Source organism: Lissotriton vulgaris, chromosome 10 (genome assembly GCF_964263255.1).
Source record: "Lissotriton vulgaris chromosome 10, aLisVul1.2, whole genome shotgun sequence".
Lineage (NCBI taxonomy): Eukaryota > Metazoa > Chordata > Amphibia > Caudata > Salamandridae > Lissotriton > Lissotriton vulgaris.
The window spans coordinates 48433566-48458183 of record NC_141698.1 but is presented as its reverse complement, the minus strand read 5'-3'; the positions used below and the strand labels follow the sequence as shown (position 1 = coordinate 48458183).

The window sequence follows — 24618 nt, the reverse complement described above, 5'->3', positions numbered from 1 at the left end:
GGTTGATCTAATGGTGCTGACTGAAACAGGCGGGCCCTCCCTAATAACTAGAAAGAGCTTCTGAAATGGTTGATGAAGGAATCCTCTTTTAGAAAGATATTGAAAACTGCAGATATAGAGAGCACCAGGCACATTTTTGAGATCTGGAAGCCAAGGGAGATTTACAACACTATTTAAAATGTTTTAAAGCCTGTAATGTCAGGGGGTGGATGCTAAAGCTGAGAACATGCCAAGCACCTGAGTTTATCAAATGGAAGACTAACATTACCAATAGCAATAAGATTTCTAAGGGGAACAGTCATAGTCAATCATGCCTTTTTTCTAACACTGGCTCAGCCACACGGTCACAGCTGATCGTTTTGTTTCCCACACTTTACAATGGAGAGTTAACCCCAGTTTTTAGAGACCTTCAGAGGTGTAAGGTTGAGGAATTTATCTAATGTGTTATGAAATGTGCAATTGTGAGACTGATGCCCTAATTTGTGAATTTTTCGGTGCAGGGCAATGCAGCAACCCATTTGCTGCGCTACGTCAAATGGAAAGGGAAGGAATGTGCCGTAGTTCAGATATACAGCTGCAAAGAAAAAAAATGGTTCAGAACCATTGTTTTTGTTTGCAACTTAGTACTCAGCTTCTGAGGGTTACTGGGTTACCCCATTATAACTAATGGTAGTTCAGTTATACAGCACATTCCTGCCCTTTCAGCCAGTGCAGGTGCTCAATTTGGTGCCTAGCACCAACTCAGGCATCCTTCCACCATGATGCAAGGGTGTCTGCATTGTTGGCAGGATTGTTTTTGTGCAGGAAGGGGTAACCTCTTGCAGAATTACAATCCATGGAGGCATTTTCCTCTTTCTATGTGTGCTGCAGAAAGGGGAAGAAACCAGAAAGAATGAAAACATTTTTTCCCATCATGCCTGCCCTGGGGACCTGTAAGGTTTTGGCGGTGCCCCAGGTTTACGTGATTTTGCAGTATCAAAATCCATGGGTGTTGCGTGGGAATAACCACTGCAATACCAATGAAACGCCTCTGTGCAGCACAGTAAGGCAAGGCAGTGGTTTGTGCTGCCTTGCCTTACCCCATATCTGTGAGGCCCAAAGCCACACAGGGTGGCTTTGCATCACCGCATAAATAGTATTGAGAGGCCTGAGCCACCGGAGCATCAACAAATGTGACGCCTCTTTTAAATAAGCCCCCATGTTTAAAACTAGGTGATTTTTTCAAAACATGGTCATAACAAGTATAGTACAGTACCTTAAATATAATTTAGTTGTAAATCTGTTGAGGACTCCACACACTTTCTGAGTATTTCTGTTGCATAATTTAATTGATGGGTTTTGCTGTCTCATAAAATTGAAAAAATAAGCACTTTACAATGTAGCTATTGATAAGCAATTGAGACACTGTGGGAGGATTTTTTATCTGATTGAGCTGTGAGACAATATTTATTAGACATTTGTCCAGCAGCCACAATACTAAAGATAAGAATATTTGTTGCTGGATTACAATTTATACATTTTATCTCGTCTCTGAATTTGTATCTTGTATATTTTGGATGAGTTAGGAGTTTTTCATTGGATATGGTGGCAGCCTCAGTACTCAAGGACATTATCTGGGCTTCATCAAAGAGTCATGCCTACTTAAAAAGGAAGCTGCTGGGACCAAAGAAAATATGCTATATTAATCTATTTATTACTGATGCAGAGGTGGAGTCTAATAAAGTTTCTACTGGTTATCTTTATTTAGATTTTTAAAAGTGTATATATTTGTGTATCTGGATACGTTGGTTTGATGTTCGTTTACCAATTTGCCAACATATTCAAACATGAATAAATCAATCAATACATACATAAATAAATAAATAACTTTTGTGGTGTGCGCCATATTATCTCATAGCACCTTTCAAATTGACAGAACTGTAGACAAGTATAGAATAAAATGGCTGAAATGTTAAGGTCGATGAACACAGAAAAAATACTGAGCAGTAGGTCATGTTTGTCTGTGTTCTGTTTGGCTGTGTTCTAAGCATTACACTGCATTTGAGAAAACTCTATCCCCATCTGCTTGCATTAGACTCTTCTTTCTGACTAAGGTGAAGGGGAGCAAAAACATCAGAAGAAAGTTCACAGTAATGCTGATCGATATGTGAAAGTATTGAAAGGCAATCCAATACAACAGTCTATTTCAACAACCTCTGCAGGTGCTCAAGGGTTCCTCTAAGTTAAAGCAGCTGAAATCTATCTACACCTCAACACTACGCCTCTGTGGATTTTTCATCAGGCGGAGGAATTACAATAAGGAGTACTTGATAACAGGTAAGACCTTTCGAATTATATTGTATGCACATTTGGGTTAGGTATGTAGCACCCAATTCTAGTAATAGATGGATGTAGAACACATGGGACTGAATGACAAAACAGACATACACATGAGACAAAATTAGTGCAGGAAATGGAGTGGCCTTCACATCAGATTCCTCTTTCATGTTGGTATCTTTGCAACAATTCTGAAGGTTATCTCTCAACTCATTTCCTTTGGATTCCTTCATTCTGCTAGAGGACACATGCAGTTCAGTGGCATGTTGCTTGCTTTTATTGTTATGGATGGGGTTAATACATCCCCACATTTCTGCTCCTTATGTTATTGCTACAACTGTTTAAATTTTTTACCTACTGTATTGCTTACAGCAAATTGTTATTATTTTGCTATTGCATATCAGTGCTACCCTAATGCACTGCCTCAGAGTACGTACTGATTTTTCTTTTTGTTGTTTCCAGCCCATGGTCTATTATTATACTCTGATATGCAAAATAGAAAACTCTTTACCAAATAGCACCTTGGGGTTTTGTGGCATTAACAACTGTAAGAAATTAGATTATAATTTTGTGTCTGGGACTGCCCACCCCAAGGAATAATCACAACTACTGTTAGGGGGAACCCCCAAAGTTACATAATTAGGCCAAGCTGAACCCCCTGATAGATAAGGCTCAGAGCTAACAGGCTAACCTTAGGGCCATGTGTAAAGTATTTATGCAGTCCTAAAAAAGTAACAAAGTAAAAAAAAATGCAATACAAAACCCAAAGCGGATTAGAAAAATAAAGTAAGATTTATTGAATATTATTATTTCAAAATAGTAAATATGCAATATGTGGAACTGGAGTTATGAATTTTTATAGAGTTATGGGATAATGGTGCCAAAAAGTGCTATGTGTCAATGGTAGTCAACTGTCACTGTAGAACGGGACCTATGTGCAATTTCAGGCTGACTACAATGTAGTGTGAATCAGAGACACCAACCACGTTCAGTCCAGTTGGAGGTTTCACCTTGAGGCATGGTCTCAAAAATGGAAGTCAAAATCCTTCATTCAGGAAACCTAGCACGCTGTATGCAGCAAAGTCCACACAAATTCGGGTAGGCATTTGACGAGGTCCCGCTGTGCTGTTGGATTTGGTAGGAAAAGTTCAGAGAGGATAAAGTTAATAATTTGCTCCCATGAAAGTGCTCTTGCTGGCCGGAAACTTTAAGCGCCTTTGCATGTCAAGATTTTTACCTTCGGACCGAGTCTTCTTTTTGGAGCTCGGAATCCTCCAGCAGGACAAGGTGGCAGGTTGTATCCGGCATTGATTTCCACAAAGCTGAATACCTCCTTGATAAGGGCCTGTTAAGTTGGAGTTGCTGCTGCAGAGAATCTCTGAGTTGAAGAAACTTGTTTGTTTAGCCCAGTGAGGTCGTGCCTCTGGCGGTTCGCAGTGGAGGCTTCTGGAAGTCTCTTGAGGTCTGAAAGTCCAAAACGTTTCTAAATCTCATGATTTCAGCAGTGAAAGAAGTTCAGTTTGATACAGCCAAAGGTCCCAGGACATCAAATAGCACCTGGGGGTCAAGACTCACTACCGCCAAGGCCACCAGCAGTGTTCAGCTCAGGTCCAGTTGTTACTGGCATTTCAGGAAAAAGGGCTCTTGATTCTTGTTTTGGCCTAACAGCTTACACAAGAGGTCAGACATCTAACCTCTGGAGTCAATTCTTTGTCCTTGTCCTTCAGGGCTCCTCTCAGGTCACAGTGTTGCAAATATGCAGGGTATGGCTTACCCACATCTGCAAGGACTTAGTTTACTGCACCATCACTGCATAAGGATGTTCAGTTTAACTGCAGCCCCACACAGCCCACAGAGCATTTCTGCGAGGGTGGTGCAACTAGGAAAACAGATATTGTAACTGTGGTGTTCTGTAGACATAGTCTCCCTAGCCATAAGAAAGTTTATACCTTGAAGAGTTGATATGGTGTAGTCGGACAATGGAAAGACGTATGGAAGAAAAGACTTTCCAAGATGACTGCTGACGTTGATAACCTGAGGCCTGTAAAAATGGAACCTTGTGATACTTGTGAGTAATTTCTGTGATGTATGAGCTCTTCACTTTGCACTTTAATTGACCGCATCTTTGGGGGAGCAGTGTCTTGCGTACATGTCGAGTTTTCTTAGGAAACCATTCCTCATTCTTTTCTTGATGTGTTGGTTCCCATTTAACCTTCCCTCACCCTTCACCCCTTTGACTCTTTGTTGGTAGTTTTTGAGTCAATGCCACTTGAGAAGGAACTCTTCAGGTCTGTCAGCACGCTTAGTTTATGCCTATAACCTTGACCCTGCTAGGAACAGTCCAGTCTGAACTACCAAGCCAGGTCCTCCCTGAACTGGACCTTGACCATAGAGGCAGGAACACAACCCTTTGAGACTTTGCCGCCCTAGTAACAGAAACATGTAGAAAATAGGCAAACCAGAAGTAAGAGACTATAGCTAAGCACCATATCATGATGCGTTCTTGAAAAAAGATTCCACCTACAAATACCATAAGAATGAAAGTGCATAGACAGCTTTAGCATCGAGCCAATAGAGATCCATACATCTAGAAATTGCACTAACATCATTAACTGAACTACCATGGCCTAACCTCCTCAATGTGAATATTGTGCAAAAGAACTCAACATAGACCAGTACACATTCACCTTATAGGTTATGCAAACAAATGCACAATATCTACCACTCCCACCCTTCATAGAGAGAGAGAGAGGGGACAATAAGTAATTGTAAGGTATCTAATGATGCTATTATGGGCTTGGGTGATTTGTTAACACATGTTCTCCATAACAAAATGAGAGTACTTCCATCTTTAATAACTAACATTTTTTGCAATTACATTTACATTTCTGATGTTCTGACCATGAGTATAAAAAGGTCAGACATGCTCTGAAGCATTTGATAGTCAAGATCAGATGGAATTCCTTTGGGCCCCAGAAATTGAAACAGATTGCAAAGGCTAAATCTGGCTATATGAAATTTATCCTGAACAACAAACCATTAGCACATAAGGCAATAGGCTGGGTAATGCACTTGGTAATAGTTGAGATTGATAATGAAACATTCTAATCTATGATGGCGAAAGGATTTGGCAAAGATGGTGTTAATAAAATTTGATAAGCCTCTGCTGAAGATTTGACACATGTTTCTAGTTCTGCGTAATTCCTGCATAGTACAAACGATTAGAGATCAGGGAAATGATTTAATCATTAGAAGGGACCAGGCCAGTGGTCCTGATGGCATGGTATTGAAGCCATCGGTATTAACATCACTAGATGGGTGACCATATTTTATGTTTTTTAGGGGCAGATTGCGCACTGCACTGAGGTCCTAGAGTGCTCAAACATTAAAGAGGGAGACAGGTGATTCAGTATATTACTTGTGTATTGCTCTCTTGAATTCTGGTGTGAATGTTTTGATATAAAGAATCTGCCTCACATTAAAGATAGGAATAAAGTTACCTCCAGCCTAGTCGTACAGGGGTTTCCCAGCAGAAATTGACAATGGGTTGATTTTTCTGTCAGAGAGGGTGTACTTATAATTTTATAACTAAGTTTAACATAGGCTTCCTTTTTGGGATACTTGAAAAATGTATTCAAATCCCTTGTTTGGGAATTCGAGTGGACAAAGTTTTGTTAGGAGGAACTCTAAACGAGTTATACCACTGAGTCTGCACGTGCTGGAGGGATGGGGAGGGTTGGATATTTAGGTGTTTGCAATAATTGTACCCATTAGCCCCAGTGCTCTTGAAATTTTTGGTGTGAGTTGTGCCTGACTGCTTAGAGAGAAGGATGGTTCCACACCAAACCAAGGTAGGGATGCTATTAATGTTTTGCAACATGCATGCAGCACCGTCCTTTCACCTGAAGCATCTGTGATGCTGTCATGGGTTCTGGTAAAGTGTGAGTATGTATCATTGTCATAACAGAAAGGAAATGGCCCAGACACTGTCCTTGCAGCTAGTTGAGGCTAGGAAATGCAAATTCCAATCCGAAATTCCGTGGTGAGGAGCTGGAAATGTTTTCGAAGGTAATTGATAAACATATTGTTTACTGAGGACCAGCTCCTCCCACCATCCCATGAATAAACATGCATAACTGGGGGAGTTACGCATGGGGGAGAAGCTATGCCGTGTACCTGTTGGTATACCTGATTCTTGAATAGGAACACATTATTATTCAAACAAAATGTCAGCAAATCAATGATAATTCTGTTGTGCTGCACAAATTGTGAGAAGAAATGTTCTGTGGCCCTAATCCCATCACCATTACTAATGCAGGTGTATACGGATGACAGAGCCAATGCTATCATGCAATATCCCTGCTTCCATTGTATGTTAATAATCTTTCTCAGGAAATCGCTTGTGTCTTGCACATAGGTTTCAATACCCTGTACATGCTCCTGTGAAAAATAATCAATATAACAAGACATGTTCTCAAAGGGCCCATCACAAGCCAAAATAATAGGCCTCCCCGGTGGCTTGTGTCTGTCCTTGTGAACCTTGGGGATGAAATAAATTTTCGGTATCACCAGATGTTCCTTCCTAAGATATTTGTATTCATCCAGACCCAACATTCCTAGATTTTTCCTTGCCAGTAGTTTTGTCATAAAGCAGTCCAAAGTTGTTTTATACTTTTGGAAGGAGCTTTTTCTCTAGCAGTCTGTATTACCCAACTGCCCCATAGCCTCAGTCATGTACTCCTTTAGAGGCCAAAGGACAATGGGCCATATGTATGAAGGTACCGATTTGCAATTCTGAAATAGCGATTTTTAAGAAATCGCTATTTCAGAATCGCAAATTGGCTTGTATGTACAAATTCGCTTTTTTTTAGCGAATTCTTAGTATTCCTTAATTGCGATTAGCAAATTGCAAATTGCAATTAAGGACTACTTTCCCATTCATTTCTATGGGCCAGGAGGCCCAAAGGAATGAATGGGAAGGTATTCTCAATTTTGCGATTTGCAATTTGAAAATCGCAAATTGAGAATAATTTCAAGGTTGCAGGGGTGTCCAAAAGGACACCCTGTTGCACCCCTGAAATATGCATGGGTGCACATGTGGTGCACATACATGCCCTAAGGGCATGTATGTGCGTCACATGGCACTTTGAAAAATGCTGAAATGTGCATTTTTCAAGGAAATCGCAACTTTGGTGGTAGTTTGTGATTCCTTAAGGGCATTTTTGAAATTTTTTTGGCTTCATACATTGCATTTAAGTTATTGCAAAATTTGTGATTCCTTAAATGCAATTACAAAATAAGGAATCGCAAATTTTGCGATTCTTTATTTTGCACCAGATTTTACTTCATACATATAATTTTGCTAATTCGCATTCGTAAAGTCCGAAATTCTGCGAATTTTGGCCTTTGCCAATGCGAATTTGCCTCATACATAAGGCCCAATATTGCCTCCTTTGTCCAAGTTTCTTGTAACTACCTCTTTGTCTTTGTGTTGCCTCTCTATCCATTGGCCATACTTCATTTCATGATCCGAAATTTTCCTTTTATTTTTGTTAAGCTCCATATTCAGTTTTTTTTTATTTGGGCCACTATTTGATCATTAAAAATGTCAATTGAGTCCTTCGGCATTATAGGCGTAAATTTTGATTTTAATTTAAAATTGGTGTTCGGTCTGCTGCTTGTTTCCATATCCAAAACCCCACTGCCTTGTGAGTCATTGAGAGAACCGAGGTACATTTCCTCCTCCCTTGTACTATCTTTTTCCACATTTTTCAAATCCCGCAGTGCATTTACATCTGCCACTGTGAGGCCAGGAATATTTTTTGTGTCCGTTACTGTCTCGTTGGCTCTTTTATCTTTATTGAACATTTGTAGCTGACGACATTTTCGCGGTTTCAGCTTTCGAATACATCTATATATGTCTGCTCGGGTTTGTGTATAATTGAAATTTGTTTCCGGCCAGAATGACAAGCCTAGAGAAAGAAGTTGTTTCTCCACTGCATCTAACACACAATCTGATAAATTGATAATAGTGTTGGTGTTTGCGGAGGTTACATTAGGCGTTGTTATAATATTCACTTGCGATTCCATGCTCCCCTTCCCCTTATTGCACGCTTGGGCCTCGCGCCTTCTTCTAGACTTTCTCCTTTCCCTTCTGCTTTTAGTCCTGCGTTTTTTGCAGGTATGCTCCTGGGTTATAGGGTTTCCCCGCGGCTTTGTCTGACATATTCCAGTTCCTCTCCCGGGGCCCGATTCACAGAATTAACTTAAGACAAAATCCTATACTTACTACTTTTGGTATTCACAGAAGTTCGGATTTTGTCTTAAGTTTGTCTTAAGACAGACTTAAGACAGACGTAAGTTAGGATTTTGTCTTAAGTCTGTCTTAAGACAAAATCTTAACTTCTGTGAATACCAAAAGTATTAAGTTTAGGATTTTGTCTTAAGTTAGTTCTGTGAATCGGGCCCCCAGAGTTGGTTTGATAACGGTTTTGGCTGCCCGGTTTCTCTCTCTTTGCCCATCTGTGTCAGACTCGCTCTCAGCTGCCGAGCTCAGATCTGATTGGGAGACAGCCCCTGCCACCGACTGTCCCATAGTGCTTACATTTTCCCCCTGTTCTCCCATCTTCTATTGCTTTTCTAAATGTATCAAACTTTCGGGCGAAGGTGAAAATCTGCCCATTGGCATAATCAACTTTATCCTGCTGGAATTTATACACTTTTCTTTGTTTTATTTTGTCTTCCTCCTTTTTTAAGTCTGCTGAACATTTCATCATAGAATTTTTGTTTTTCTGTGGATCATTATGCACATGAATTTCATCATTTAGCTTGTCAATTTTCAACTGGATATCACTTCTGTTGCTTTCTGCATATTTAATTAGTATAACCATGAGTCTTCGCGATGATTCCAGGTTGCATTGGGCCCATTCTACTAGCATTGCTGGATTGGGTGTCTCATAACTTGGGGCGATCATAATTCTAAGGCCCCTGGGAATTCTCCCCGCATCCAAATATTTTTGTAGGGATTTTGCTTCCACCGTTTTGCCATTTCTTGTCTCATAAGCTTTTCCAATGCCCTAAATTTCTCTTTTAAGCTCTTCAATCCCACAGTTGCTTCATCAGTAATGCTCCCATTGGTACCTGCCCGCTCTGGAGGTGTTTCAGAAAACATTTCCTCCGCAGCGGTTTCCCGATCCCTTAGTGCTGCTGCGGAGGTTTGTGCTGTCGAAGTGTCACTCTTTTTTTTAATCTGCCTGCGTACCCCTTCTTAATCATATCTATGAGATTACAAAAAGCAACTTTGCCTGGCTTTGAAGGGCCTCATAGATATGGAATAAGGAAAGGTAGCGCAAGTCACTGTGTTGCCTTACTCTGCATCAAGGAGGCGTTCCATGGACATTGTAGTGGGTTTTCTCATGCAGCACCCACAGATTCTGACGCGGCTCCAGATTTACTTAGTCAACCTGGGGCAGTGCCAAAATCCGGCGCCTCCCCAGTGCAGGCGTAATGAGAAAATATATTGTATTTCTCCTCATTGTTTCCTCTTTCCATGTGTGCTCTATTCTGCAGCACACAAAGACACAGGAAAATACCTCTCTGGATTGTTTATGTGCATTTTGTTTAGTATGAAAGCATCTACCTGTTCCCCTGAAAATTCTGAAAATTCTATTAGCCTAAACAGCTTCACACCAATAACAGAAGAAGAAGTGGCCAGTACCATGTTAGAAATTAAATCTGGCTCACCCCTTGATCCCTGCCCTCATTTTATTTTTAGACAGCTTATATCGATTTTAACTCCTGCCATCACGCAACTTTTTAACAAGTCTCTGGAAACAGCTGTGTTTCCGGAGATATAGAAACACGCTATAATTATTCCATTGCTAAAAAAAGCGTGTTCGAGTGTAACAAACCCAGCTAACTATACACCTATATCCCAACTTCCCTATCTCTCGAAAGTGCTGGAGAAACTGATAAATAGACAATTGTCTAAATACCTAGAGGATAACAACTTACTGGACCCAACTCAAACAGCGTTCAGAGCTACTAACAGCACATAAGCCACTCTATTGGCTGTTACTGATAGCATTGGAAATTCTCTGGACCAGGGTGAAGCTGTGGCTCTGATCCTGTTAGACCTGTCGGCGGCGTTCGACACGGTCTCCCATCATTTTCTACTAGAGAACTTGTTAGAAAAAGGTATAAAAGGGAAAACGCTTGAATGGATTGGCTCATTTTTGCAGAACAGAACGCAAAGGGTACAATTGGGAGCCTTCCTATCCAAACCCAAGCGACTTAAATGCGGTGTTCCACAGGGAGCATCCCTCAGCCCCACTCTGTTCAATGTCTATGTATCACCTATGGCACAAATTGGAGCACAGTGGGGTCTGGGGGTATGCTCCTATGTGGATGATACGCAACTTATAATTAGGCTTGGGAAGGGGCAAGCAGACAGCAAACTGAGGCTCAATAATACTGCTTGTGCTTTCCTTTGTGAACAGAGAATTGGGGCTCGGGGGTCATGGGGGGGCTCTGGGTTTGGAACTTTGAAAGAATAATGACATGCCTGTTTTATTGTTCTGCACTGAAAATGCTAATAAAAATATTTTAAAAAATAAATAATTGTCTAACAGAAATGGCCAAATGGATGGCAGATCATTGCCTCAAACTAAATGCGGACAAACCGAGATTTTATTGTTCGGTGAGGCAAAACACACATGGGACAACTCTTGGTGGCCTGCCATGCTGGGAGACTCTCCGTCACCTAAGCACTCAGCCAAAAATTTAGGCATCACAATTGAGGACACACTATCCATGCAGGCTCATATTCGAGCCCTCTGTGGGAAAAGTTTTGCCACACTAAAACTCCTAAGAAGACTCTTTGCATGGATCCCCTTGGAAAGTAAGAAATCAGTCACACAGGCCCTATTAGTCAGCAGGCTGGATTACGGGAACGCACTTTTTGCAGGCATGGCAGACTACCTATTTCAACGACTGCAGATAGTGCAGAATGCTGCAGCTAAGCTAGTATGCAGGAAGGGCAAATACAGCTCTGCCAAAGAATGCTTAAAACAACTGCACTGGCTGCCCATGCGCCAAAGAGCCTGCTTCAAGCTTTTGGGCCATGCCCATAAGACACTCAATAATAAAGGACCCACTATCCTTCAGAATAGGTTACACTTCTACCTTCCTGCCAGACCTCTAAGATCACAACATCTCGCTCTTGCTACAACAAAGAAAATAAAAAAGAATAAAGCAGGAGGACGTACCTTCTCTTACTTGGCCGCACGTCATTGGAATGAACTTCCAGTGGAACTTAGATTAACCTCTAACTATATTCTCTTCAGGAAGAAACTTAAAACACACCTTTTTCCCAAAGACTGACCAACGACAATTGGCTAATCCAGCTTTCATCTGTTACTAGAGTCCTTAGCGCCGTGACATCCTTTGGGATAAATGTTGCGCTTTATAAACAAATAAATAAATCAATAAATAAGTAAAGAAAGCTACCACTTCCTGCACAAAAACAATTCTGCCTGCGACAAAGTCATCCGTGCACCATGGTTCAAGGGTTCCTACATTGGCAGTAAGCAGAAAATTATTCATCAGTGCAGGGGGAAATGAGAGGAATGCATTGTATTTCGTAAATATAGTGTATGTAAATGTATAGGCATTTATATAGCGCACTACTTACCCGTAGGGTCTCAAGGCGCTTCGACCGCTGCGAAACCCTTCCTGGCTTCCCTGAGAGATGGTCCCTTAATGGGTATCTCCAGGGTGAGACCAGGCATCCCCGGCGGTCTGGTGGGGCCGTTAGTGAAGATGAGGCAAGCTAATGCCCAGAGTTGCCGAGTGTGATCGCTGATCAGAGTGGGCACCGAGGCGAGAGAATTATCGAGTCCGCTGACCCTGGTCCAGAAACCTGCCGCGCCGGGAATCGAACCCTGGTCCCGGGCCGTCCTCTGCTCTCGGGTCTGCCGCCTCTAACCAGTGAGCCACACTACTTCACTGCAGTGTCACATTGGCATAGCGCAGCGCACCAAGAAGACTTGTCACACTGCCCTATGCCAATTCCTCATAAATGAGGACTATAGTGTGGCTATCACCCATAATGCCAACATTGTTCCATGAGAACTGAAGCAATGATGGATATTCTGGATTACCACGGCCTATATTAAATGAGTCACAACTTGACGCCCATGTATATCAATATCCAAAACCTCTGACATTGTTCATGTCCTGATGAATCAACAATGGACACTCCAGTGGAAAATGTTATATACATTTTGCTTGTGGGAAAGATATAAAAGAGCCAGGACGATGGTAAGTGAAGCTGCAAGGAAAATCAGAAATGCATAAATGGGAAGTTCAAGATTTGCCTAGCAATTAGTTGTTCACATGTCACAATCATAATATATTGTGATGTAACAAGAGTTAATCAGTGACTTTTCTTTATCACTCTACTGACAGGTGATATGAAGAATGGCCGTGTGAACTTGTACTCCTGTAGCTACATTGTGCCTTGGTGTCGGATGTCTGAGACCCAGCAAACTGGGGTGAAAGGTGCCTACAAATGTGGCTGCAAAGTGAGTAACCTTGGAGCTCTAATCCGGATTTAAAAGAATTAAGGCCTTTTTCCTCCACTTAAACAAGTCGATCAATCATTTCCTCATATTTTAGAATACTTGCCCTTTTATAATTGGGTTAGGTGCCTAGTAACTAAATAGAGAAAGACACATTTTTCTACTTTACTGCTGCCAATAAAGGAGCTGCCAACTGCCAATAGCAGGGCTTCTGTGAGTAAAAGACAATAAGGCTAAGTGGCCTACCACCCTTAATTCTCAAGAGACGTAAATAAGGACTTACAAAGCCAGGTAGCTTCCCCATAATTTTTAGTGGCCATTGTCCAATAGAGACATAAATACATCCAGTCTTTATCTTTTCAAATACTCCTTGCAGCCACTGGGCAGTTTTTTTAACAACTATATGAAAAGTCAAGGACTTTGAAGATAAGGAGGTAACATTAAAAAAAGTATAGCAAGGAGGGCGCTTGGACAAAATATTTAGTCTAAATATCAAGTGGACAAAATATAATTTTCAAATATATCGAGAAGAAGAACACCATGAAGGTACGTTTCTATGGATAAGCAACTTTTTACCATCAAAATAACTCCACATCTGTACATATATATATATATATATATATATATATATATATATATATATATACTAGCAGCCGTCCCGACGTTGTCCGGGTATGAACTGTTATGTGTGTAATGTTCGTAATATTAAATGTGCTCTGATGTTGTGTGTGTTTTTAAATATATGTTGTAATTGTGTGTTATGCAGCATGAGGTAAGTATGCCAAAATGCAAGAGTAATTCTTCCACGTGTTGTTTTACATCTGCCTATAGCCAAAGGTGATGTTTTAATGTTTTAGTAACGTCTTAGTCCGGTTGTGCATGCAATGTTAGTAACAGCGTTGTTTATATGTGGGTTCCTTAGCTGTATTAGCTTGTCGTTCGTTATCTGTGGAGTGTGTTGGTTATTGACGTTATTGTGTGTAGGCTGACATTGCCCGCCGTGCCCCCGTGTTTGAGAAGGCTGGTTTGAGGCCCGTGTACGCCTCGGACTAAATAGCAATAATGAAGTTCCTTACATGGTGTTCTACGCTGCCTGCCGTGAATGTCTGCTGGAGCCGTTGATGCGCCGTGAATGTGTGCCCTGACGAAAGGCACGCCCCAGAAGGGTGACGTCGCGTACAGAGGACGCACCTTGCTGACGAAAGGCGCGCCCCTTTTTATGTTAATTTTGGTGCTGGCCCCTCTGAAAAGTTTTACGGCCACAAAGGTTGCGCCGCAGTATCTGGGATTAATGTTGACTGAATGTGAAATGGTTTGCAGCTTTCTGTTTCTACAGGTACGTGTCAGACGCTTAGGTGGATCGTGAATGGGCCGTGCACATTAAAGTCACGCTACTGAAGTACGTGCCCATTTTGTGTTTGATGAGTGTCACGCCCCTCTGACAACGTTCTTGGCACGCCCTTCTGACAACGCTGTTGTACCGCTCAATGCTGCACGCCCACAAACTAATAATGTAGTCAGGGGTATAGCTACAGCTTCTGGCGCCCGGGGTTATTCCTCAGATTGCCGCCCTTGGCAAGTAGCGGGAGGGGGATGCTGGAGAAAAAGGACGGCGGGCAATTGAAAATGGTCCGAGAGACACGTAGTATTGCTGCTAATAGTTACCTCGATCATGCAAGTTACCTGCACATACATGACATCCAAGGCTGCACAGTTGAATACACCGACAGTACAAAGAGGAACACATAGACTGCATGTTCTACCTGATAATCCCATCAGCACAATGTAAACATGCACATACATGACACTATTCAGGGATTCATCATCTACAGCTGACATTAAATGACCAAACATGGTCCCCCCATTAAAGCAGTGTGTACGTGCACAAACGTGATGTGCTCTGGGGACCCAAAACCAACTTAACAGTGTCAGTCTAACCTTCATTTTTTTCCAATATCCTCCTCTGCCCATCTTCCCTTTTTGCCTTATATTTCCCACCTTACATCCCCACCCCTCATTTATATTTCGACTCTTCTGCCCCAGACTCAACTCCACTCACCAGAGCGCGTTTTCAGCGCGAGGACTGACCAGAAATGATGCCCAGGGCCGTCATTGGCAGCGCTTTCACATGCTGATTGACGGCCCTGGGACCCACAGAGTACGTCGTGCATGCACTGCACCACCACAACGCTAGGTGCATAGCTGCCAAGGTTTCAGATTGCAATGTGTGACATTTTCATAAATTCAGTGAAATTATGAGTGACATTTCAATGACTATGAGTGACACTTTGTTGTCAGCAAAATCAAGCAACGACTACGAGGGAAACATAATTCAGAAAGTACACCCATTTGAGGAATGAGATAGTCTTAAGAATTTTGTGTTCAAAGACACGTAGTTAAGTTAAACGTACCGCATTATAACAAGTTTAAGCCCATGTCCAACTTGTAGGGGAAAAAGGGATGAGGTGAACGAGATATCACAAGGACCACGGCACTGAACATTTCAATATAGAAATTCATGTGAGTGGGCAGGATTCACGCGCATTTGTATGGTTATACAAATCCCAGTAACGCTTGGTGCTGCAGGCTTACAAAGCAAAAACTGGCCTAAACTCATCTTCATGATATGGAACAAGTTGGCGACTAAAGCGGTAATGTTTGGCTAAAGTCAGATGGTTAATAGCCTTGCACAATCCTTCCTAAAAACAAATTAAACGTTTTTCGATATAATGCCAAATAAAGAAATGCCACTTCAAAATTGCCGTCTTTTAAGACACGAGGAAACTGCAAACACTGACTGTAATTTCCAGCTTCATATTTTTACAAACATCCCTGCCCTTAAGCTTTTCCACAACAACTTAGATCTCAAGTGCGGAAGAAATGATTACTCTATGAAAAAAATGCCAGAATAAAAGAAAGCCTGCAAGAAGCATGCCTACAAAATCCAGAATAAAAGTAGGTCTACAGCATAACCGCCTCTACAAACCTGCAGCCACTGGGATAATCAAACTTCACTCGTTTTCCTTTCTGAAGTTAACATCTGCTGCACCAAACTCTTTCTGTTTCTGCAGTCGCTTGGGTGGAGGCGGGTTAACTACTTCCGTTTGTGTGTTCTCCGGCTGCGTAGGGACAGTCAAAGTATGAATAATATTGGTGAAATATTTTATTTCTTAGTGCGCTCTTTCAAGGTGAGCCATTTCGCAGCAGAGTCCTAAAATCGAATTACTCCCCGCGATGTTCACAGGACGTGACGTTACGTCCTCCTGTGGCGCTACGGGCAGTCTGAGACTGTGCTACTCAGCCCTGCGGCGCCACGAAAATCGTACTTTGGATGCATTGCAGCAGCACTGACCGGCTGCAACTGTGAGGCTGAGTGAGCCTGCTCGGCTGCTGAAAGTGACCCAAGCCTACGGGAGCACCCTGCGCAACCTGAGGAACCTGAGGAACCTGCCTGGTCGCTTCAGATGCGCTCCTGTTGGCTGCTATTATCGAGTCCTATAGCCTCCCGTAAACCAGCGCAAGTGACCCGAGGCGAGATCCCGGAGGGGCAGGCTGGATACGCCCGATACTCACCTCGACTGACCAGCCTACCAGACCCCACCAAGGTACGATGATTGAAATCTGCTCAGGCTGAGCTACTCGTCAGAACCGGCACACAGGTGCATGCAACGCTATTTTCACCAATTTTCAGGTACGGAGCGCATTGCATACAAGATGGCGGACAGCCGCCTATAAGCCGGACTGCACCTGGAGCGACTGCTCCTTAGTACCTACCGCCTCTATATGCCTCTAACTGTCAGCCACGCCAAGTCAAGGCACAGAGAACGACCAGCTGCTTTATTTGGGCACCTTTGTTTTGATAAGTGGAGCTTACTGCAGTGATTAATGCATGGTTATGGGACCCAGCACTACAATGCTTATATGGCGTGTGGAGGACATACACATTTGAACCAATGCAATCCTTAGCTAACTTTTCAGTTGCGCTTCCCTGCTAAACGCGCTCCATGATATGTTTTCCTGTTAGTCAATGTTGTTCCACACTGTAAGTACCAACGTGGAGGTTACTGTTGCCTGACCTCATGATGTCCGACATCAAAGACATCTAATACAACCACTAGCAGGAAGCCATTGCCTGACCTCAAGATGGCCAACGCCATAACCAACTATTGCAGCCATCAACATGGAACAGTGAGGCTGATATTGGATGAATTGCTGATTGGGGGTGCGACCGACCACCTGCCCATCAGGCCTGCTCTAAATAACCAATTAATTAGAATATTTCTTTACTCTGCCTAAATAAATCACTGCTCGCTTGAGTCATCTCCCGTAGCACTCCCATGCAGCATCACTAGACTGGCGCTAGATGCTTACCTGAACTTTCTGTACTATAACTATCGCCTATACTTACCACCTTGAGAACGAAAAGTGAGGTCCGACCTCCCTTTGCTACCTACAACCTGGCTGTATACAGCCCCCAGCAATAGCGCTCGTACAACTTACTATTGTGCCACCAAGACGCTTCATCTTCCAAGGGTGATTTGTCACTGCTGCGGCTACCACTCTCTGACATCATGGGGGAAAAAAGAGGCCAAAAGTCTTAGGAGGCTGAAAGCCGAACCCCCGAACCCGGAGTCGCCGATGAAAGGGAAGCGTGGTATCAACGCAACGCTGGACACTATATTGCTCAAACTCGCTGAAGTCCATGACATAGCAAAATCAGCCCAGGATGGGATATCGGCTGTCAGGCGGGACATCAAAGACATCAACGTTCGGCTTTCTGAAACAGAATGTAGAATTAACCAGCTGGAGGACTCTGAGGTGAAGGTAAACAAATCTCTCAAGGAGCTCTCGATCTCGACAGTCTCAATCAATAGACGCCTAGCCGAATTGGAAGACAGGAACCGTAGGGGAAACCTGCGTATCTTCGGAATTCCTGAAGGCGCGGAAGATAAGGATTGCTTTTGTACAACCTTCCTGGAGGCATGGTTTACACAGGCCACCAATCTCTCCTTCGCTAACCCGTTGGAATTTGACCGAGCTCATAGTGTTCCAGGCTGTCTCACATCAGGTCACAGGGGTCCTAGGCCGATTGTGTGTAAGCCGCTCAGATACCAGCACGTGGAGCAAGTCCTATCTCACATGCGCAAACATAATCACATACTGTGGAAGGCCAACAAAATATTAATTTCTCAAGATAACTGCAAAGAAACAGTAGAAGTGAGGAAAAACTTCCTGGCTCTCCGACCAATACTGCGTGGTCTCAATTATCAGTATGGCTTTGTGGGTCCGGCGCGCTTTAGGGTGTTGATACAAGGAGTGCCACAAATATCTACCAAACTGATTTACCTAAAGAAATTTCTTGATGGCCCGGAAGAATCTTCAATGGACACCGCCACTTAGAGTGCCTCAGGAAGCAACCCTTAGGCTTTGTTGTTAATGTGACAGCTCGACAGCAGGCCTTCCAATAATCCTTCCTGTGCAGTTGGTTTTTCTATGAACACTCTAATGGCGACCATAGTCGCAAGTACGATGTATACCGAACATGTTCTGTGGTATGGCAAGACTCATTTTAAATGTGACAAAGCTGTACCAGACCTTAGACCTTCCTTGGAACAGTCCAGGATTACTGCCTCTGTTTAAGGCTGTCTCTAAGCTGTTTTATGCTCCTGTTATTGTCTTTGTTAAATGCTCCAATAAGGTGCCTGTAGTCTTCACCACTGAAGTTGCTCTGTCTCTAACGTCGATGAGCGATATGAGCTCAACTGTTGCCAAATGTTGTCATGGATCCACCCTGGCTCCTCAGATAATTTGAGTCATGGTTGCACCATGTTCCATAACGTGTTTGTAGTACGCCAAGACGTACTCCCCAAGTGTCATAATTGAATCAGATATATCTGACGCAGTTTGATGTCCACTAGGTGTATAACTTCCGGTCACTGTTCATTACTTGTATAAGATGTTTTCAGGATATGTCCATTGTTCTTGTTAACTTTAGTAGTTCTTTACTCTAATAAGAATGAGCAGGATAAATCCTGTAGTTGTCACGGAGGTAGAGTGGTTGTTGCTCTCTTTCTCCCTAGTCACCATGTTCTTGGATTACTTGTGGGGTGGGGAGGGTGGGATTGGGGTGAGGGGGGTGTCGGTTGGGGTTGTGTTTTTATGGATATCTGTACCTTTTTTATTCGTATTTTTTCATTTGACTTTGTGTGTATGTTTAAGTAGCTGCTCTTTGTACACATATGACAGTGCCCGACTTGTATTCTCTTCCACAGGTGATGGTGTACCAGTATCATGCCGCATTATTGCCTCCACTTTGCACCAATATGCGCCTAAGCCTGACCTCCTTTGCGCTATACTTCGCAAGTACTTGACAAATAGAACAACGCTTAGTTCCCTTAACGCGATGTGCCATCAGACGCGCTCTCCCCCATAATATGGCCCCAAGCAATAAGTCCATTAAAATTGTGTTGCTGAACATAAAAGGTATCAATCACCCTATTAAGAAAAGAAAAATACTTGATTATATATACAAGCAGAAAGGCAATATTATATTACTCCAAGAAACTAAGATTGATTCGCCGCAATTTAATTCTATGAAAAACAGAATGTATAGTGAAGCCATTGGTTCTGATGCCCTAGGTAAATAAAAACTAAGTATTGATTGTAATTTAAAAAAAGGCCAAAATAGATGTCCTACAGAGCACTGCTGACACCAAGGGCAGATGTGTCTCGATAAAACTGTTGAGAGATAACAAGGAGTTTTATGTAACTAATGTATATGCCCCCAATAAGTACGACCTTAGTTTTTGGGAAGAGTTAAGCAACCACATCAACACGATTCCGGACGATGCTACGCACATCTTAGGTGGTGACCTTAATCTCCCTTTAGACCCTCTGCTAGATAGAGACTCTCGCTGCAAGTTTCACTCAAACAGATCGCATAAGGCACTCTTTAATCTCTGCACTCGACACAACTTGATTGATTCATGGAGATTGTTGAATCCTACAGAGAGAGACTATACATTCTATTCTCTTCCCCATCAGTCATATTCGCGTATAGACTACATTCTCACTTCTGGCTACTCTTCGGCCGATATTGAGGAAACCTCCATTGAACCGCACGTAATCTCTGATCATTCTTGCATCATGATGACACTGGCAGTACATAATGAGACTAAAAGAGTGAACCTATGGAGATTCAACAACGCGATCTTGAAGAAAGACGCGAATAGGCTAAACATTGACGCGGCCATAAGAGAGTACCTTAAAAATAATAAAAAAGGGTACACCAAGGATCTTACCAGGTGGGAGGCCCTTAAAAGTACCGTTAGAGGGGTAATAATCAAGATCCAAACAGCCATGAACAAAGATGCCAACAACAACCTAACACGGTTGCAGGAGATTCAATTCTGGAGAAGAGGCATGTAATTTCCAAAGACCCTCTTACCTTGAATGATATAATGAATAAAAAATACGAATATAACAAAATAGTGAGTGAGAGAGCAGGAATCTGGCTTAAGACCCAAAAGAACTTCAGGCTATGTAACACTAATAGGGCTGGTAAGAGCCTGGCATCTTATTTAAAATTTAAGTTACAACAGACAGCTATTAAGGGTCGAATAGATAAATCTGGAACACCGCACTCAGATCCCACTAAAATTGCTAACATCTTCAAAGACTTCTACAGTGACTTATATAGCAAAGATAAAGGGTTAGATAGCTCTAAAGTAGGGAAGTATTTGGAAGACTGTTCTCTCCCCTCTCTCTCTCCACAAGATCAGGCTGAGCTTAACCTTCCCATCTCCACTGAAGATATTGAATGCACAATCAAATCTCTCAAAACCGGGAAAGCACCGGGCCCGGATGGGTTTAGCGCTTCGTTCTTTAAGAGCTTTTCCTCATCACTGGTTGTACCCCTCAAAGACTTATACATGGACTTTGCTTCTAGTGGCCAAGTCAACGGTACTCCTGCAGAGGCTATTATTGCGGTAATCCCCAAAGATGGGAAGGATCCGACCTCCCCAAAGAATTACAGCCCAATATCTCTGATCAATCTTGATTGTAAGATCTATGCTATGATCTTGGCCAAAAGGATCCAAAAAGTCCTTCCCAAACGTATTCACCCGTCGCAGGTAGGGTTCCTTAAAAACAGACTATCTAGCGACAACACACATGCCCTCGCACACATAATAGAGAAAGCTAAGATGTCCGCCTCCACAACGGTTCAGTTACCTTAGACACCGAGAAGACTTTCAATAAGGTTGACTGGTTTTACCTAGAGGCTGCCCTACACAAATTCAAACTGGGAGAAGACTTTATTCGGATGGTGATGGCTTTGTATTCTAACCCTTCAGCAAGAGTAAGAACAGGGAGAAGCCTCGTGAGAAGTGTGGCTCACTGGTTAGAGGAGGCAGACCTGGAAGGAGAGGTCAGCCCGGGACCACGGTTCAATTCCCGGCTCGGCAGGGTCTTGAGTCCTAAAAATGTCCATGGACTCGACAATTCTCGCTCCGGTGCCTACTCGATTCACGGGTTCACACTCTGCGACTCTGGGCAATAGCTTGCTTAATCTCCAAAACGGCCCCTCGTGGCGGGATGCCTGGCTTTCACCTTGCGGATACCCTGCCGGGGTTATCTCACAGGGGAATACCAGGACGGGTTCCCTAAGCAAGCGCTTAGAAACCGCTCGGTGATTTACGCTATATAAATTCCTGTACATTTACATTTACATCATTCAAACTAGAACAGGGCACGAGACAGGGGTGTCCCCTCTCCCCCTCCCTTTTCCTTCTCGCCATCAAACCTTTTCTGTTTCATTTGCGGGCTAATGAGCAGATCAAATGTATTGGCTTTGATGGATACACTGTTAAAATAATGGCTTATGTGGACGATGTCCTAGTAGTGTCTGAAGATGCAGAGTTAGCAATTTCGGCCCTGATGACTTCTATAGCAGACTTCTCCGAAGTTTCAGGGTTCAAGCTAAATAGTGATAGAACGGAGGTGAAGCTCCTCAATAACATAGGTGACATAAGCATTGTGGGTAACCATGGCTTGTTCTGGCAGTCCAAAAGCTTTAAACACCTTGGTCTGGAATTTGAAAAGGATCTCATTAGCACCCTCAAAATTAATAAACATGCCTTCTATAAGATTTGCATATAGCCATTGTCTGACCTAGGGTGGTGTGGAGTGCAAAAAAACGATGGATTTAGGCCCAGATCTTTGTACTGGGGTGAATGTAAGACATTGTTCTGCATTCTGTCCATCAACTGTGGTTTTATGCAATTTTCACCCCGAGTGGGCTGGGTATGCTCAGACGGGAATCTCAGGCACTCCACATCACTGGAGTCAAGCTATCCAGGCTGAAGAAGGCTGATAGCCAGAAACCGGTCCTTGGATGCTTGATTCCGGTCTAGGAAAGACATGGCTTGGTAGTTCGGGCTGGACTGTTCCCATGAGGCACAGGGTCAAGGCTGATTTGCATATAGCCATTGTCTGACCTAGGGTGATGTGGAGTGTAAAAAAATGATGGATTTAGGCCCAGATCTTTGTACTGGGGTGAATGTAAGACATTGTTCTGCATTCTGTCCATCAACTGTGTTTTTTGCAATTTTCTATAAGAAGATAGCATCCCTTCTGGATGGTTGGACCCCGAAATTCCTCTCGTAGTGGGGGCGGGCAGAAACTCTGAAGATGATGAGGGTTATATATATATATGCATATATATATATATATATACATATATATATATATATATATATATATATATATATATATATGTATGTATGTGAATATATATATATATATATATATATATATATATATATATATATATATATATATATATATATATATTCACTGAAAAAACCATAGGTTATAGACCATATATAGTTAGGAATTCGCATTTACAAAACCTTATTTTACTCACACAAAACCATTGAAATTCCATATATAGTTAGTTGCACTAACTATATATCGCGCACCCGCAATCCACTGCTGATGATGTCACATATTACATCATTCGTGACATGGTCAGTGACATCACTGATGACATCTCAAATGACATCACTGATGACATCTCAAATGACATCACTGATGACATCACTGATGACATCTCATTTGACATTACTGATCACATCACTGATGATATCATTCATGTGATAATACGATGAACCTCTTCAGACTCTAATATAACCTTAGATACAATCAGTGTAAACAGACACTCACAGACTGTCACTCATCCATGGAGTTACTCACACACCTAGTCAGTCATGCAAAGAATCAATCACACCTCCATTTCCTCAACTATACAGTTATACAAACTTTACTTATTCAAACATATACTAACACATATTTACTCTCTTATACAATCCCTGATACAAGTTCACAATGATCCATACAGCCACTCACACATTCACTGGCTCTTATGCACAGTTATTTATATATGTCAACTCTCACATGTACTGTGTTTTACATATGTACTTACTTTGACATGTAGCACTGAGATATCCATTCACTCACCAATACACTCATGCACACAGTCAACCGCCCATACAGCTGTTTCCACATGCACTTTTGAAACCATACATCTAGTGAATCAACTGCTAACACATCTATGCACAGAGTCATACACCTCCCAGCCACCCACACACACACTCAGTCTCCCATACAAATACTTGGGCAACCAATCAATAACCCATATAGTTACTCATATAGCTACTTATCAACACATGCAACAGTTTACAGAACAACAGACATAATGATGCACAAATTAAGACAGTTTAGTCACTAACCCATGCACTCAGTGAGACACATTTAATCACTCACTCATACAGTCAGTCATGCACCTACTAAATCCTTCATCCAGACACTTATACATCCACTCATTCTTCAATATGTAAGACATATTTTAACTTTACAGAAACATACAGTCACTGGATGTTGTCATCAGTGATGTCATCAGTGATGTCATTTGAGATGTCATCAGTGATGTCATCAGTGATGTCACTGACCATGTCATGAATGATGTAATATGTGACATCATCAGCAGTGGATTGCGGGTGCGCGATATATAGTTAGTGCAACTAACTATATATGGAATTTCAATGGTTTTGTGTGAGTAAAATAAGGTTTTGTAAATGCGAATTCCTAACTATATATGGTCTATAACAGGTGTCTCCAACCAGTAGCTCGGGAGCTACTGGTAGCTCACCAGCACCCTCAAAGTAGCTCTCAGAGGTGAAGCCAAACAAATCTGATCTCAGGGATTCTGTGTATATTAAAGAAGGCAGCAATGCTCGTTTCATTACCCGTAAGAGTTACAGACAGCCAAACCAATGGCAGGTCCTCTCGATAACACTCAAAACAACACACTCTGTTGGCCTATCAATCAATCAATCAGGTCTTGAGGCTCTTGCTGAAGGCTTTCAATGTGGGGCTTCGTCTGATGATGAGGGGGAGTTTGTTCCAGGACTTGGCCGTGATGTAGGAGAAGGATCTGCCTCCTGCTCTGGCACTGTGGATGCGGGTGATTTCTGCCAAGGACTGGTCAGCAGAGTGGAGGTTTCTCTTGGAGGCGTAGAAGGAGATTCTTTTGTTGAGGTATTGGGGTCCAGAGTTGTGGAGGGCTTTGTAGGTGTGTGTGAGCAGCTTGAAGGTCACTCTTCTTTTGAAGGGGAGCCAGTGGAGGTCTTGTTGGGTCTGGGTGATGTGGTCTTGTCATGGG

The 24618-nt window shown here is 42.5% G+C and overlaps 1 protein-coding gene across 1 annotated transcript in view; it reads left to right on the top strand.

The window, feature by feature from the left end:
* Positions 1 to 24618, top strand: part of LOC147684578 (metalloproteinase inhibitor 1-like) — a 130687-nt gene that overhangs the window by 78681 nt on the left and 27388 nt on the right. The window contains exons 4-5 of the mRNA XM_086942368.1: positions 2202 to 2316; positions 12784 to 12899. Of these exons, the coding sequence (XP_086798494.1) occupies positions 2202 to 2316; positions 12784 to 12899 (231 nt within the window). The remainder of the gene's footprint in view (positions 1 to 2201; positions 2317 to 12783; positions 12900 to 24618) is intronic.